General features: G+C 44.4%; 1 protein-coding gene across 4 annotated transcripts in view; it reads left to right on the plus strand.

Annotated features, from left to right (window-relative positions):
* The window catches only part of LOC101575222 (IQCJ-SCHIP1 readthrough transcript protein), an 890,224-nt gene that overhangs the window by 750,870 nt on the left and 123,824 nt on the right, over nucleotides 1-15,530 (plus strand). Inside the window, exons 1-2 of one of the 4 annotated variants that reach the window (XM_023699695.1) lie at nucleotides 11,974-12,044; nucleotides 12,635-13,303. The exons of 1 other annotated variant lie outside the window; for it this stretch is intronic. In XM_023699695.1, the coding sequence (XP_023555463.1) occupies nucleotides 12,653-13,303 (651 nt within the window). In that variant the 5' untranslated portion in view covers nucleotides 11,974-12,044; nucleotides 12,635-12,652. Of the gene's footprint in view, nucleotides 1-11,973; nucleotides 12,045-12,254; nucleotides 12,276-12,297; nucleotides 12,381-12,634; nucleotides 13,304-15,530 lie in introns of those variants that run through there. 2 more of the 4 variants (XM_023699694.1, XM_023699696.1) reach the window with 2 other exon arrangements.

Here is a 15,530-nt window from a genome sequence, read left to right on the forward strand (position 1 = left end):
AAAAAAAAAAAAAAAAAAAAAAAAAATTGAGTCCATCCTGGGCAACTTAGCAAGACTTTGTATCCAGATTAAAGTTTAAAAAGAGCTTGTGTTCAAATTCCCTGTGATGAATGTTATCACTATGTCTATCTAAAATGTACCAATAAAAAATGTGAAAAAATAAAAATAAATAAAAACAGCTGACAGTGCCTCAGTGGTAGACACCTGCCTTGCACCCCTGCAGCCTGGGGTTCAATTCCTAGCACTGTACCCACCCCCAAAATAAAGCCAGAAGTGTTTTCAACTGGAAGATGCCATCAACACACCCCAATTTCAGAGATTTTTAAAAGCGTACTTTAAAGTTGATGAAATACCATACTTACATAGTGCTGTGGTAGTCTGCTAGAAGTAAAATAACCACCAGTGACAACTACTGCCTTACCATGTCTGCAATAAATGGAAGCAACATGAATATAAACACATTCGAAGTAGAAGACTGGCATTCTGAGGCATGCTGTTTGATTTTATTAAAAAATCATAATAGATCCTCTTACCTTCAAAAGTTGGAGAGGAGCTTTATAATAAAGTTTTTTATTTAATTAATTTTACTGAGAAAGAAGTAACAATGAGACAGTTTAAAAACAGGTCAGCAGGACAGTTACAATAATTAATACATTGCATATTGTTGTCTTTGTAGCAGTGATTCATAGTACAAAATGCAGACATGATATCTTATCTAAACACTATTAGTACAAATTAAATATACTAATTTCTATGAGGTCTAACAATTGAATAAACTTGAAAGAACTAAAATTTTAAAAAAGGATGAAATATACCAGTATTTGTGTTTATACTTGCATCTTGTATTCTATTGATAATAGTGATCAAGTTTCCTTTTTGAATAAATTTAACTTAAAAGTGTCTTGATTTAAATAAAAATATCATAAATAGGAGTAGAAATTTTTGTGCAGGTGGTACCCAAGTGATTGAGGCATGGCCTGGCTGCCTCAGCCCCACATGCCAGCTGCAGCCAACCCCTCCACCCTCCAGCATTCCATTTGATTGGTACTTGGGCAAGTGCCATTGAGAGTGGCAGAGAGGTTTGGGCAATTATGCCAAAGCCTTCGCTGAGGAATGTGCCTATGACTCACCAAAGTCATCTTATGAAAGTGAAAGAAATTCCTAGCAAATAGGCTCCTTACAGGTACTGGAATCATCTAGATTTGCCTCTGTTTAAAGAACAGCATACTCAGAGACTTCTGTTTTGTGTTGAAACTATTCTCCCACCAGGTAGGTGAAAAGACCTTTTAGTCTCTGTAGCTGGGTAACCTATTTACAAACAATGGCAAACAAAACACTAAGCAGTCAGTTTTTCTTACTATCAACCAAACAATTGTCGACTTTATTTTAATAATAGATTTGACAGTCAAAAAGATTGCATAACTTGAAGCAAAATGAATTTCATTAGGAAAGTACAAGAAGTAGCTAATTTCCTGCATCTAGAATTTTTAAAAAGTGAAGAGAGGTCAGAGCAGGAGCACAGTGTGCCCAGGAGCACGTAAAAAAAAAGAAAAGCGAAGAGCGAATCCTTTTAGACAGCGCTGGGGGAAGTGGTAAGCTTCCTGTGGAATGATGCCGGCCACTGCGGAGTGTTTGTGTTCCTGGTGCTCCCAGCTCCACTCAGCTCTCAGGCAGGCCTTCAACTGCTGGACAACTACAGCGTTTCCCTGAGAGTCATACAGACCCCTTGATTTACACGGTGCTTATTTTTGAAGGTCATTGTGAATCATTAACCAGAATGCAACAGAGCAGGAGGTCACAAGCCATATAGACTCTGTTGCTTGCATGCAGCCTGTATTTGCAAACCTAATTTTGAAGGTTTTAATGTAGGTGTAATTGAGAAGATGGATTGAACACACATGCATATCCTAATAAAGGTATTCTTTAGCGTCAGCAAATATTCACATCATATTAGGCATCAATGAACCTATTATGGTGTAATAAAATGGAAAGGTCTTATAACAGAAGGTTATTTATAGGCTATTAGTTATCATTGTAATTTTAAAATGTAATCAGAAACAATTAGCAAAATTGATAATATTGGATATGCAGCTGTTTCCACTCACTAGTACTGATAATACTAGCAATAATTCTAAATAGTAATGTCTGTTGAAAGCTAAATCTCTTCTAAGCTCTTTGTTTATCCTTATGATGTTCTTTTTTATCAGATCACAGTGGAATAACTACAAAAACTATTTCCCAGTATTCATAAAATTATTCACATGATTGTATATTAAAATTTGAAGTTAACAGAAGTACAATAGAATAAAATTGTAAGAGATCTTAGTCCAACATTCCTTTCTCCACACAGATGCAGGAGTGAAAATGTGTTCAGCAGACAGAATCATTCGGACTGAGTATCTCCTATCAGACTCAGAGCCTGAGACAGGGATTTGGGTCCAGCTGACTCACTGGGAGAGAAACTTGTAAAGGAAGTGAAAGAAGCAAGATAGAAAGGGAAGAAATCTAGGAAGACATGGGTGATCAGGAAGTCTGTCCTTGGCCTTGATGAAGGCAGGGAAATAAATTTCACCGTGAAGGACAGCTTTGAATCTTTTGTATCCAAACACAGCAGCTGACAGTGGTTACAGCACAGAAGATCAAGGATCTGCTTGGAGCTCCAGTGGCGCCAGCTGCATTTGGTGATGAGATCGGTGAGCGAGGGAGCAAGGGTGGACCCCAAGTTTGCAGCATGAGCAGGGCAGACTGTAATATATAACCATAAAACTCCCTTCATAATATTAAAACCTTTAAGAGTATAGAAAAAATGAAAAATGCCTTATTTTACAAAAAGTCTTTAGCTTTTCCTTTTCTAGGTTAAAAATATCAACTCTTTAACACATTTGCATAGGATTTATTTTCCATTGAAAACACATAAACTGTTTAAAGTATCACTTTATCTTTTCTTCTTAGTCTGCTTCCTGTGGAAAATAGAATGTAGTTTTTTTTTGTTTTGTTTTGTTTTTTTTTTTTGCGGAACCAGGGATTTAACTGAGGTCCTTGTGCTTGCCAGGCAAGTGCTTATTCCACTGAGCTATCTCCCTGGCGAAACTAGTTCTATTATCCTAATAATCGAAGATATATCTAGCCCAATTTAATATGCACTTCTGTGAAAAAAGGAGTTATTCCTTATTCTTGGGCAAACACCCTACAGTTCAGTTTCTTAAACTATGGTCAGTAGACCAAATCCAGTTTGTGTCCTATTTTTTGAATGGCTTAAAAGCTATAGTTTTTATGTCTGCCTTAAATAATAATGATAACATGTAACAGAAGACTGTGGGATCTACGGAGTAAAAATATTTACTATCTACCCCTTCCCAAATGTTTACAATCTCTCTTTCAAACTTTTTTTAAAAATGTATTTAGTACAGGGTCTACAGGGCCTACAGGGTCTCACTGCACATATCTGTTTGTTTGTTTTTGTGGTACCAGGGATCGAACTCAGGACCTTGTGCTTACCAGGCAGGCACTTATGCCACTGAGCTACCTCCCCAGCCCCTCACTGCACAGATCTGATTCATAGTGATCCTCCTGTTTTCAGCCTCCCCAGTGCTGGGATTACATGCATGCACCACCACACCAGGTCTCCTTGTCGGCTCAGAGCACTGGGGGCAGGGCAGGGGGGGCCTGTGATGCCAGGGATGGAACTTTGGTCCCTGCACTTGCCTAAGCAGGTGCTTAGTCAGCTGACTTATCTTACCATCCTGTGAACAAATGTTTGTAAATGGAATTTTCCAACAAATTTCAGTGATTCATTTTAGGTAAAATAAATATGCATAATTTGTTTTTCTGTTTCATAAAAATATTACCACTTATTTCATAATTATTATACAAATAGACAAGGAAGTAAAAAAAAAAAAATCACCTGCAAAAAAAATCACCTGTTAACCACCATTACCATTCAGCTAAATTTTTTCTCTAGGCATATAACCAACGATTTAATTTTTTTTTATTAACATGGATCACATTGCAAGTATAATATTATACCCTCTTTTCTCACTTAACAACTGTCAAAAACATCTTATTTGACTGCATTCATTTCACAAAATGAATGTCACAATTTATTTAAATATATCTTCTTATTTTTTGACATTTTAGGTTGAAGCTGTTTCACTACTGCAGACATTTCAGTGGGTAACTTTATCTGTAAATCTGGAGTGCCTGTTGCCCTTTCTCCTTTCTGCCCTTGGTCTTCCTTACAAACTTGTGCTTCTTCCCCTGACCCTTAACTGAGTGAATTCCACAGGGCTTGAAACTGGGCCTTCTCATTCTGTTTGTCTCCAAACCATGTTCCCTGTACCCAAGCATTGAAATACCACCTACAGGTTCTCCTATGCAGATCTCCGGCCCCACATCTCTCTTCTAACCTCCAGACCCACATATTCAATTATCTGCTTGTTATTTCCACCTGTATGTTTTATTCCATATCAAAGAATGTCCAAAACCAATTCAACATATTTACTTCTCCTCTACAAAGGCTTTCTCCTTACTGCCTCTTTCAGTAAAGTGACACATTGCCACTGAGTTCCTTATAATGCAGCCTGGAGCAGGCATTCTCCATCTCCCACACCATCCCCTTCTGTTCAGACACCAGGACCTATTGGTGCTGCGTCCTAAGGACCTTTCTGATTTCCATTTTTCTCCATCCCAGCCTCTTTCTGGGACTGCTGTGTGTGCTCTCTAGTGTATTCTCCCCACCCCTTCCCTGCTTTGTCCTTCTAGCTTGTCCTCTTCTACACCACAGAGAACATTTCTAAAAATTCCATCTGCTCTCTCAACCCATGAGTGGCTGTGGGGCTGAGAATCTTTTTTTTTTTTTTTTTTTTCTCTGTCTAGGATTTTATTAGACTGCTTTTTCCCCCAATATACCTGTATTGGAAGATTGAGACAAAAAGGCACAAACTCACATTGAATAAACAAGGTAATCTAATCAGTTCTACAAAGTGTAGTTTGTAAAAAAAGTAGCACTAGGTACCAACCAAAGTAAGTTGGGGAGTCCCAGCAGGACTGTAAAAGGAGAGGGGCTGAGAATCTTAATGGCAAGTTGTTGTCATCCCATCCTCCCTTCTTGCTCTAATCTGGTTTCCTTTCAGTTACTTAAATGTGCTCAGTTTCTTCCAGCCGCAAATCTTTCTTCAAGCTATTTCTTCTCCCTGTGGCACCCTTCAATCCCTCTTCAGCTGGTCAACCCACACACTACCTGCTGCTCCAACAACTGCACAGAAGTCCAGTTCAGGGGCACTTAGTACATTTTTTTTTCTAATTGAGTTGTATTTTTTCCCTAAAATGTTTGTTTCTGCACTAAATAAATTTTCATTCTAGGTGAAGAGTGTTTTCCTCTACCACAACATCACTCAACACAGATAACAGGTGCTTAATAAATGCTTAAAAACAAGAAATAGGGCAAAAGTGTAGAGATTTTTAAATCAGGTAAAATTAGATTTTAATTATCAGGTAGCACTTCAGAAAGTTTGTGTACCTCAGTTGATAAACACACCAAAACTAAATGAGAGTGTTCTTCTGATTATACCTAGCATTAGTATGGTTTTAAATAATCTTTAAATATTTTGACAGAAAAAGAGTTACCTCATTTCTACTGAAATTGTGTTTCTTTGGTTACTTCTAAAGCTGAATTTATTTTTCACACATTAACCCGTCTTTCATTGACCCGTCTTTGTTGGGATAATTTAGAACTTTAATTTTGTCTTAATTTACAAAACAGTGCCACCAAACCTATTTAAATTCTTCTGAGGATTTGGACAGATTTGGACAAATGACCCTGCTGCCTGAAGTTTACGCATAGTCATTGCTGAGTCCTCTTCCTGTGGATGACCACATAACCCATCAGATCAACTGGGACACTTTTGAAAGTAAGAAGAGAACACTGTCATCTACAGCAGGACTAGTATAAACCAGGTCAATCCACAAACCACGATGTATAACATCCTAACTCCTGTTTCCATGCAGACTTAGAATGCTGGGGATCTAAAGCAGAGGAGGTGGTAATCCAGTGATGAATTAAGGATGAAACTTGCTTTTTTGCCTTGAATTTTATTTGGATGTCTTTGTGCTATGCTACTCAGTGCCTCAGTGTCTCAGCCCTGGTGCACCTTGTCATTCCAGTGCCCACTTCACTCATTTGCCTGAGCCTTGGAGGCTTCTGATACGGCCTAGACACAGCCGAGTCTACTGGGCGAATCTGCTCCTGTCCCACCATGCTGCTTGCACTCCTTCTGCTTGCATTGTACTGACAATGTCAGCTGCTATCTCTATATTTTATAATGCTTCCAAAGTTATGTCAGGAAGCTACCAGAACAGTTTTTACTTCCTACAGCATCTTGTGAAGGCGTTCTCCTCTGACAAATGTAACACACAGTGAAAGGCAATTGCTGGTGCAGCTCCTCCTGCTTCCAGGTTGTGTGTAAGGGACTCAGGGCCTATGTCTTACGACACTTCCCCAAACTGCAGCAAGTGTACCTACAAACTTCCCAGCTTTTCCTAAATGCCCTTTTATGTAATCTATGCCCATCAATAAAACTCAAAAAAAAAAAATTCAAGTTTGTTTATAGAACTGCATTTTCAAGAAATACAATCAATTTTAAGAATCTAGAAAATGATGTCAGGAAACTTCTGGAAAGGTCGGGGAGATAGCTCAGTAGCATACAAAGGCCTAAGTTCAATCCCTGGTTCCCTCAAAAAAAAAAAAAAAGAAAAGAAAACTAAACTTCTGGAAAAAGAAGAATTTAGACAGTTAAATTGTCATTGCCATCCAGTGTGAAGTATAACTTTATTAGAAAAAGAGCAGCAGGCTCCCTCTCCCAATTTTTTCTGAAAAGAGTTAATTTCCTACAATGGAGTCCTAGTAGAGCCTCTGTATGCTGTTGTGCTTACTGTGCACTGCACAATTCCAAAGGGGACCATTCACATTGCCATCTATGTGAATGATGCCAAATGGTCCCTTTTGGCAAGAACCTACTGTGCAGTTTGAAGTCCTGGCACTGTACAGGGCACAGTCTGTGTGGCCATATGCTGAGGACCTGACTCTTTATGTGACTTTTCTCTGGTAAAAAGACTATCCCTGTGCTGAGAGGGCTGCTTCATTTATCTGTGTCTGCAGATTGTTCTCAGTAATCGTCATCGCAAGCCTTCATTCACCTAATTTCTGTAGGCTCAGTAGGATCAAGCCAGGTGTTCTGTTGCAGATTTGGAAAACAGGACATTGGGGCTGTCTTTTAACTGCTTTGTTACCTAGGTTCTGTCATTTAATTTTTATTTAGGAAAACATAAGAAATAAATACAATCTCATGGTTTTCTAGGGAATAAAAACCTTGAAGATGAATATATGTTTTAAAAAGAATTTTTTCAGTATAGGTTTGTCAATAAAAGAAAATCACTTTCAGTATATTTAGGGTCCATCTCCAAAATATCTCCACACAGAGACTAGTAAGTTAAGAACAATCTATTATCTCTGAGAAATACAGGCGAATTACCACATACCCAAGAATGGCCTACCTGCCTAAACGACACAGTATGGACATGTTCATACTATATTTCTCATAGCTTTTAGGGTAAAATCCATAGGTTCTTTAGGCTGGACGAAATCTTTTTGTTCATTCTCTTATACAGGCATTTAATTAATTTTTACTCTTTGCCAAACACCATGACCATGCAGTCCATCCCTTTCATGAAAAAGCTGGTCATAAAGTTGGTTAGAGACAGGGCTGGAAACAAGGCCCAGATGTCCTATATCCAGGACACTTCACCCCACAGTGCTGTTAAATATTCCCACATAGTTACATGCAGGTGATAAAATGGCAAAGCATCTGTGTACAGCATGTGACTTGCATGTAATTTATGTAATAAAAATGAAATACAACCCTTTGCTAGCCATTTCTGTGTTACTCTAAATGTCCCAATGTAAAGAAGGTTCAGTGTCAGGGCTAATAATTTCAAAATCAGTTTGGGAATCTTGCAAATAAATCTTTCCCTACCTATTCATACTCCGTATGACTCATGCATTTCAATCACATCCTTTCTCAAGTGTTTCCTGTCCAGATTAAAATCCTATAAATAGCACTGATCCCCGAGGAACACATCTTCTTGTTCCTAACCTTTGGATATGAATCTAGTCTCCTATCCATGGTAAAAAATGAATGCCCTAACCTCATGATAGCCTCCTTAAAGGATTTATCTGAGTGAGAATTTAACACATACAGTCCTAACAATGTAAAATTTCATTTTCTGAAGTGTTTATACTCTTCTTTTACACAAAGAAACCTCCTACTTCGTTAAATATTGCTGAACTTGGTGGCAGCTTAGGAGGTCAAACATATGTGAGCAGAGTGCAGCTCTTCCTACCAGCTGCCTTCCTCTCTGCATAGACATAAATCCTGCCCAAGGAGTTTCTGGTGGGCAAGGGACTAAGACCTACTTTGAGATAACTGCAAGAACTTTTCTAACATTTTTGCTTGGTAAACTCCTCCACAGGCAAGTGAATCAAGGGATACCAAACTTTTAGCTGAATGAGTAAGAATAAGAATTCTGATTTCAATCCAGGTTCAAATCCTAACTCTGCACCTACCTACCTACCAATGCTTTTGACGATGACATGTATCTTAGTCACTTTCCTACTTGCTGAGACAAAATACCTAATATTCACAACTGAAAGGAGGAGGGCTTACTTTGGCTCACCTGTTTTAGCCCATAGTCTGCAGGCTGGAAAGCATGGTGGAGGGGTGTGGCAGATAAAGGCTGCTCAGGGGAAGGTAGGCAGATAGGGAAGAGCTGAGCAGGCCCATAAACCTAGTAGGCCATTCCTCTAGTAACCCGCCTCTTCTGAGCTGAACCCCTTCCTAACAAGTCAACTGGAAGCCTGCATAATCCAGTCACCTTTCAAAAGCCCACCTAGGGGTGCATTTAATCTTCTTGTCCAAGGCCAACTCACTTCCAAATGTGGACAAAATCAGTTTCTTCATCAGGTTTTTGAGGGTTGTTAGTGTTATTAATAATTCCACCAACAAATATTTATTAACTTCTTATTGCATTCATAGCCCTACCCTTCAGGAAATTTAGTTTTATTGTTGTTTTTACACTGAAACGTAAGGGTTGTTACAGTCAATAGTAAGATGACCTCATTTTGAATAAATTAAGAGTTAAATTTTATAAATTAAGAGTTTTAGGGCTGGGGAGATGGCTCACTAGAATAAGCGCTTCCCTGGCAAGTGCAAGGGCCTGAGTTCAATCCTTGGTTCCACCAAAAAAAAAAGTTTTATAAAACTTTTTTCAGTTCCATATATTTTTGTACATATGCGTGGCCTGGGTCTTATTATAAAATGTACTTCTTATTATGAGTTTAGTAGAGAAGATAAATGATTAAATAGCCTTACTGTATTTTGTGATAACTGCAGCGTTTTGGGCACATGGATAGGTCATCCTCCTGAGGCATGAGGTAGGGACAGAGAATCAGCCAAGCCTTCGAGGAGGACATGACATCAAAGCTGAGATTTAAAGGATGAGTAAAACTTTTCCAAAGAAGTTGTTGGTGGTAGGAAGCAGTTCCTTTAAGGGCTATGAGGAGCTCTGTGGGGACAGTTGGGAGACCACTCAGTGGTGATGTAGTGGATTTCAGGAAGGGCTCTGTATTTCAGCAGAAGTGAGTGTATGCTTGGTGACTGAGAAGGGAAAGTGCTGTGAACAGGAGGGGTTTGGGATGATCCTGACTTGTTTCACACCTCTGATGTCTACTTTACAAAGAGTTCAAGAGACAAATGGAAGTTTGTTAACTAAACTCTAACTTATGGAAACATTGTCATAAATAGGAAGACAAAGCCTTTCCATCACTTTGCAAATCATCTTTCCATCCTGCTGGACATATCTGCAGACTGTTGCCTGTAGGCCTAGGAGTTGGTAGGGCTTCCTGTTCCAAAGTAGGCGTGCTCTTGGCAGGAGACAGAAGGCTGGAAACAGAATGGAAACTGGGCTAGCCAAGCACCTTACATGAGGAGAAGAGGAAGGAGAACCTGGGTACTTTCCCATGTGATCCAGAATATCTGCACAGAAAATAATGTAAAAGTACAGATAACTCAAAGATGTTTATATTTGGCTTTGAAATGCCTTGCATTTTTGGCAGTGAACTTACCTTGCCAAATGTTTTTCTTAGGCCATATTTTGTATTTCCTGAACACAGACCAGCTGGACAGCAGGGGGATAAGCTGGTGCCCAAGGGGAAGTGTAGGTGAGTGGCTGAGGAGGACCTAATATTTTAAAATTGAGCTGACAGTGGAAGTCTCCCTCGTCATTTCAGTTGATCAATATTTATTTGTCTACCAGTAACATGCCACAGAGCAGTGTGCTTTTACTGACCTAAGCCTTGCCAGGTCACGTGGTAGCTTGAAAAAACAGATATCTAGTTCTCAGCACCTATCTCCCCATCACCAAATACTTCACAGAGCTCCCTTTACACTCCAGGGTGGCAGCCAGGGGTTCACAGCAATCTCAAAATCAAACCATATTTGGAGCACAAGGCATGCTGTTTACTGATGTTAGTGTCAAATATATCTTAATTCATAATGGGTCCCTTTTACAGAAGAGTTGCCAGATCAGAAGGCCCTTTTCCCGCTACTCATAAGATTGCTGCTTCCAGACAAATTAAAAGGTTAGCTTAAACTCTCTGCCTCAGGCCTACCTAAAAAAAACGAAGGCTTCCGAGGAATAACTAAGAGAAAGGGTTTCTGCTTCCAACTCCCCACAAGACCCTAGATTAGTCAGGGTGGCAGCCTCTCCCTACTAAAGAATCCCAATCATCCCCCCAGTTCTTCCATCTGGACTGTGCCAAGCCATGGTAGGAGCCTGGTCCAGGCTGGATTTCACCGGAGTAACTAGTAGCAGGCCAGAATCCGGAAGTTCAGGAACATTGGGGTTCCCTAATTCCTCGTAAAACTAAGTGCTCTTCTTCATTATTGCTGAAAGGAGGGTAGTTCCTAGTTTCCCAGTTTTTATGTGATTGGAGCATGTACACAAGACATTCTTAATCCTTAAAGGTACTCCGTGATTCACCTGCAATTTTCCAACTGCTGGTATCTTTCACTTAATCAAACCTCTGTCCTACAGAGAAAAGCTGCCAAACTCAGGGAGCCAGGTGTTTCGTGAAAAATTCGAGGAAGCAAACTTGCAGCGGAGGCCCCCAAACCTACCTTGAGGACCTTGCCCCACCCCAGTGCCACTTTTCACTTACCCCTCCGCGCCTCAGCCACACACCTCGCTGAGATCATCCTCAGCTGGCAGTCAGGAGAGGAAAGAAAACGAGAGCTAAAGCAACAGGTTCCACCTACAGCCTGAACTTGGAGGGGCTATAGCAGCCAGCGACTGGAGCCGGGCGGGTGGTGGCAGGGGGGAGTGGCTAGGAGGAAGGAGGAAGGGAAATGCGGGTGTCACACCGCAGGGCTCACGTCACTGGAGCTCACACAAGAGCCTGAATTTGCGGGGGAAGGGGATCCTCCCCAGGGCCACTCGGAGACTTCCGAGCGGATTCGGAGGCGCCAGGCCCACGCTTCGGGATGTGGCGAGGAGGCTTCCGCCGGTGACTAGTCCTGCGGAAAGGCCTTGAGGGGCGCCCCACAAGCCCGAGTGTCTGAGGGTGAAAATGCACCCTTCTCCCAGCTCGCCCCTTACTCCTGGCACCTTCTGCGCCCCTAACGCCCTGTGTCCTCTTCCCTTCGGCCTTTCCCGGGCCTCTCCGGTCTCTTCTCAACTAGCTGCCCGCTCCAGCCTGCGGCCGAGAAAGCCGGGAGAGCGGACTGCGCCGCGCCCGCAGCCTCTGGGCATGCTCGGTGGCGGGCCGGCTCAGCCGCCGGGAGGGCGCGTCCTTCCTCCCCCGGGCGGCGGCGGAGCCTGCGGCGACAGTCGCCGCGCCCCGGCCCGGCCCACCTTTGGGGGAGGCGGGGGGAGCACCCGGCCCCGCCATCCCGGGTATTTGGGCAGCTGGAGGGAGAAGCACGGAGGCCAAAGTGAGTGCTCCGCCGCCTGCGGTTCCTCTGAAAGTAGAGCTGGGATCGCGCAGCCCCGGCTCCCGGAGCTGGCGGGAGGGGCGGGGCGCGGCCAGGTGGGGGTGGGCTCGGCGCCCGGAGCGAGGTGCTTGATTAGTAGCCGCCCACTCCGTCCTTGGCCCGCCCCCCGGGAATTAGAATTCCGTGAGAAAGTGTCTGGTTCTGGGAGAATCCTCGGGGCTGCGTGCAGGGGTGCGCCTGGCGCAAAATGGTTACAACAAAGTCCGCGTGCGCCCCGAGGTTCCTCGTAGGAAAAGTGTGTCCTGGGGTCTGGGCGCACCTTTGCTAAATGTGAGGGTTAGTAACTCGGAGGCAGTGCAGTAGGCGAAGGGAGAAGGGCGAAGGGCGCCCGTGGGAAGCTTCGGCTGGCGCTGCTCTCGCACCCGGGCCTCCTGGGGGCGCACCGGGGGCCGGCGGCGGCGGCGGCGGCGGTGGTGGGGCGGTGGCGGTGGCGGTGGCGGTGGCGGTAGCGGGTGGCGGGGAGCGGGGAACAGGGAACGGGGCGGGCGCGGCGGGCTCGGCCGCAGCTCACTCTCTGCCTCCTCCCCCAGGACTACCGAGAGGATGGGATGGATCTAGGCAGTGACGCCGGCAGTAGCAGCAGCAGCCGCGCCAGTTCACAGTCCAACTCCACGAAAGTGACCCCCTGCTCCGAGTGCAAATCCTCATCGTCGCCGGGGGGCAGCCTGGACTTGGTGTCTGCCCTGGAGGACTATGAGGAGCCTTTTCCGGGCTACCAGAAGAAGGTGATTGATGAATGGGCGCCGGAGGAGGAGGAAGAGGAGGACGAGCGAGGGTGCCGGGATGACCGGTGTGCGGCTCCAGGGCCTGGGGACGTGAGTGCCAGGACCGGCGGCAGCGGCCGGGGCAGGAGCACCACCACGACCATACCGCCCCCGATGCCCAACGGCAACCTCCACCCACACGACCCCCAGGACCTCAGGCACAATGGCAATGTGGTGCTGCCTGGCCGGCTGAGCGGTACCCGGGTCCCCCGCCGGGCAACCCAGAAGCCCCAGCCGGCGGTGAGTCGGTACGGTGGTCGGGGCCCGGCGGCTGGGGGGCTCTGTCTCCAACCTCCGGACGGCGGGACTTGCGTCCCAGAAGAGCCTCCTGCACCTCCTATGGACTGGGAGGCATTGGAGAAGCATCTGGCCGGGCTGCAGTTCCGGGAGCAGGAGGTGCGAAACCAGGGCCAGGCGAGGACCAACTCCACCTCCGTAAGTTGGCAAGGGTGCGTGCCCAAGCCGCACGCTCTTACACACCCGGCGCGCAGCCCGCACGCCCCTTTCTCCGCGCTCCAGCCGGCCCGCCTGCGGCCCCATTCATCCTTCCCTGAGGGTGGGGGCTGGGCCGAGAAATCTACCTTCTGCTCCCTTGGGGTTCGGTCGCTCTGTCTGAGCGCTGTCTGGGTTTACTAGATGGGCGGAGAGGAGGGAGGGGTAACCAGAGGGCAGCGGAAAGTGGGCTAGAGGAACCGGCGACTCATTTTGTTGGAATTAGTTATGGAGATGAGGTTGTTAGTCACTTCCCTGAAAATAAACCCGGGGAGATTTTGGCACCGGTCCTAGAGCCTGTGGGGCATACTGCACATCGTAATAGTTGTGGCTTTGTCAATCGTGGTCGGTCTCCCTTCGTTGCCACTCGTGTTTCGCCCATGGGTAGGCTGTCCCTGTCTGCGCGTGGCACACCGTCATCCACCCACACATCTGCCCCGGCCGAGGGGTTCTATCTCGTGTTTAAACCGAGGCTCCCGTATATGGATGAGTTGACAGTCCTCCTCTAGACTTTCTTCTTTTCCGAAACCCGAGCTATTGTTGACCTCGGGGAAAGGGTGAATTGAATGCCAGGATGAGGGAGGAGTTCTTGCCTGGGTTGCCTGACTCATTCCCTCTCCGGTGAATCCCTCCTTGTTTTGATAAAGGAACTACTTACAGTTCCTTACCCGAGGCTACTGCCTCTATTCGGGAAAGCCAGACTGGGAGGGGTGCTGGCGCGGAGGAGAGGGAAGGAGAGGAGGAGGGCCGCATCTATAATTGGCTCTGGCAGGTTCACACTTGTCTCAACATCTTTTTTGCCCCTGAGAGGAGAGCAGATAAATGACTTAGAAGAAAAGCATCAGGAATGTAGCTCAGCTATTCATCATTGTTTTGAGATAAGCAACAGTTGTAATTTGAAATCATTAACGATGTCCCTAAATAGGGCTGAAGGGCACAGCTTAAATGAGTTTCTTTCTGTGTGTGGCAGCTGTGTGGCAGTCTGGGAAAATGCTTGCCTTGGAGGTGTAATTTTTTGAGCCCAGGGCCCTGGGGCTGCTGGAAATTGGGTGCATGCACTTCTGACTCCAGGGGTGAGGATGGTAGCTGCGATTGGAATGGCTTCTATTAGAGAGGGCCCTCAGCTGACAGAGTCCACTGGTTAGTGTCCTACTGGTTTTAATCCCAGGTGGTTTAAAACTTTACTGTGACCACTAACAGACATGAAATCATTCCATTACAATACATAGTATTTTATGTACCTTCCAATAGAAAATATCCTTTTCTCAGAGCTTGAGAAAAATACCTTACTAAGCTCATTAGGTTGAGGAATGACTTGAAGATAAGAGGTTTGTTTACTATTGCACCACACTTCTACATTTTAACATAATGTAATAATTATATATACACAAACAGTTCAGGTTTACTGGTGATGGTAACCTGCTTAAAGTTAAAAGATAAAATTTTATTTTGCACCCATGTGCCCGTACCAGGTATGGTTACCAATGTTGTAATGACAAGTCTGTCCCCATGGAGCTCAAATTCTGGTGAGGGGAGTTAGAGAGGCAGGCTGCTTCCCCTGGAAACTTAGCAGTCATTTGCTTACCTGGAAGTCATCTCTACCCCATCCCCAATGGGCACTCAGAAACCTTTATTTATTGGACCATCTGTCAAGTCAAGTTGTTTAGTTCTTTAATTTTGATCTCTGAAATTTAGGCAGGAGGACAGGGATCTTGCCTTTCACTTGCTGTGATTCAGTGCCTAGGGCAATGCCTGGCCTGTAGTGGGTTCTCAAACATCCAATGAAGGAAGAAGTCTTCATAGGACGAAAACATCCCAGGCCTAACCCAGCCCCATTGTTTCACAATTGAGGTAAGGGATGTCCCAAGAGGTTAAATGATTTGCTTAAGGTCCCAATGGAAAAACCAATGAAAGGAGTTTTGAATTTTAGAGTTTTTTCTTCATTGAATGCTTAAAATAATTTGAAATAAAATGATAGAAGGTGCCCATGTTCCCAAGTTAAAGGATTTCCTTATGGCAGGTCTTATTTTGTACTGCCTTAGCGTTAAGGACAGAAGTAAACTTGAAATCCCATTACTTATGAGTCTTTTCTCAACAGATAGGGCTTGTTTTTTCTGCATGGCATAGCATTAGTTCTGCAATACAATGTCATGAAAGAAGTCAGGGTTCC

Source organism: Octodon degus, unplaced genomic scaffold, assembly GCF_000260255.1.
Source record: "Octodon degus isolate 3935 unplaced genomic scaffold, OctDeg1.0 scaffold00115, whole genome shotgun sequence".
Taxonomy (NCBI): Eukaryota; Metazoa; Chordata; class Mammalia; order Rodentia; family Octodontidae; genus Octodon; species Octodon degus.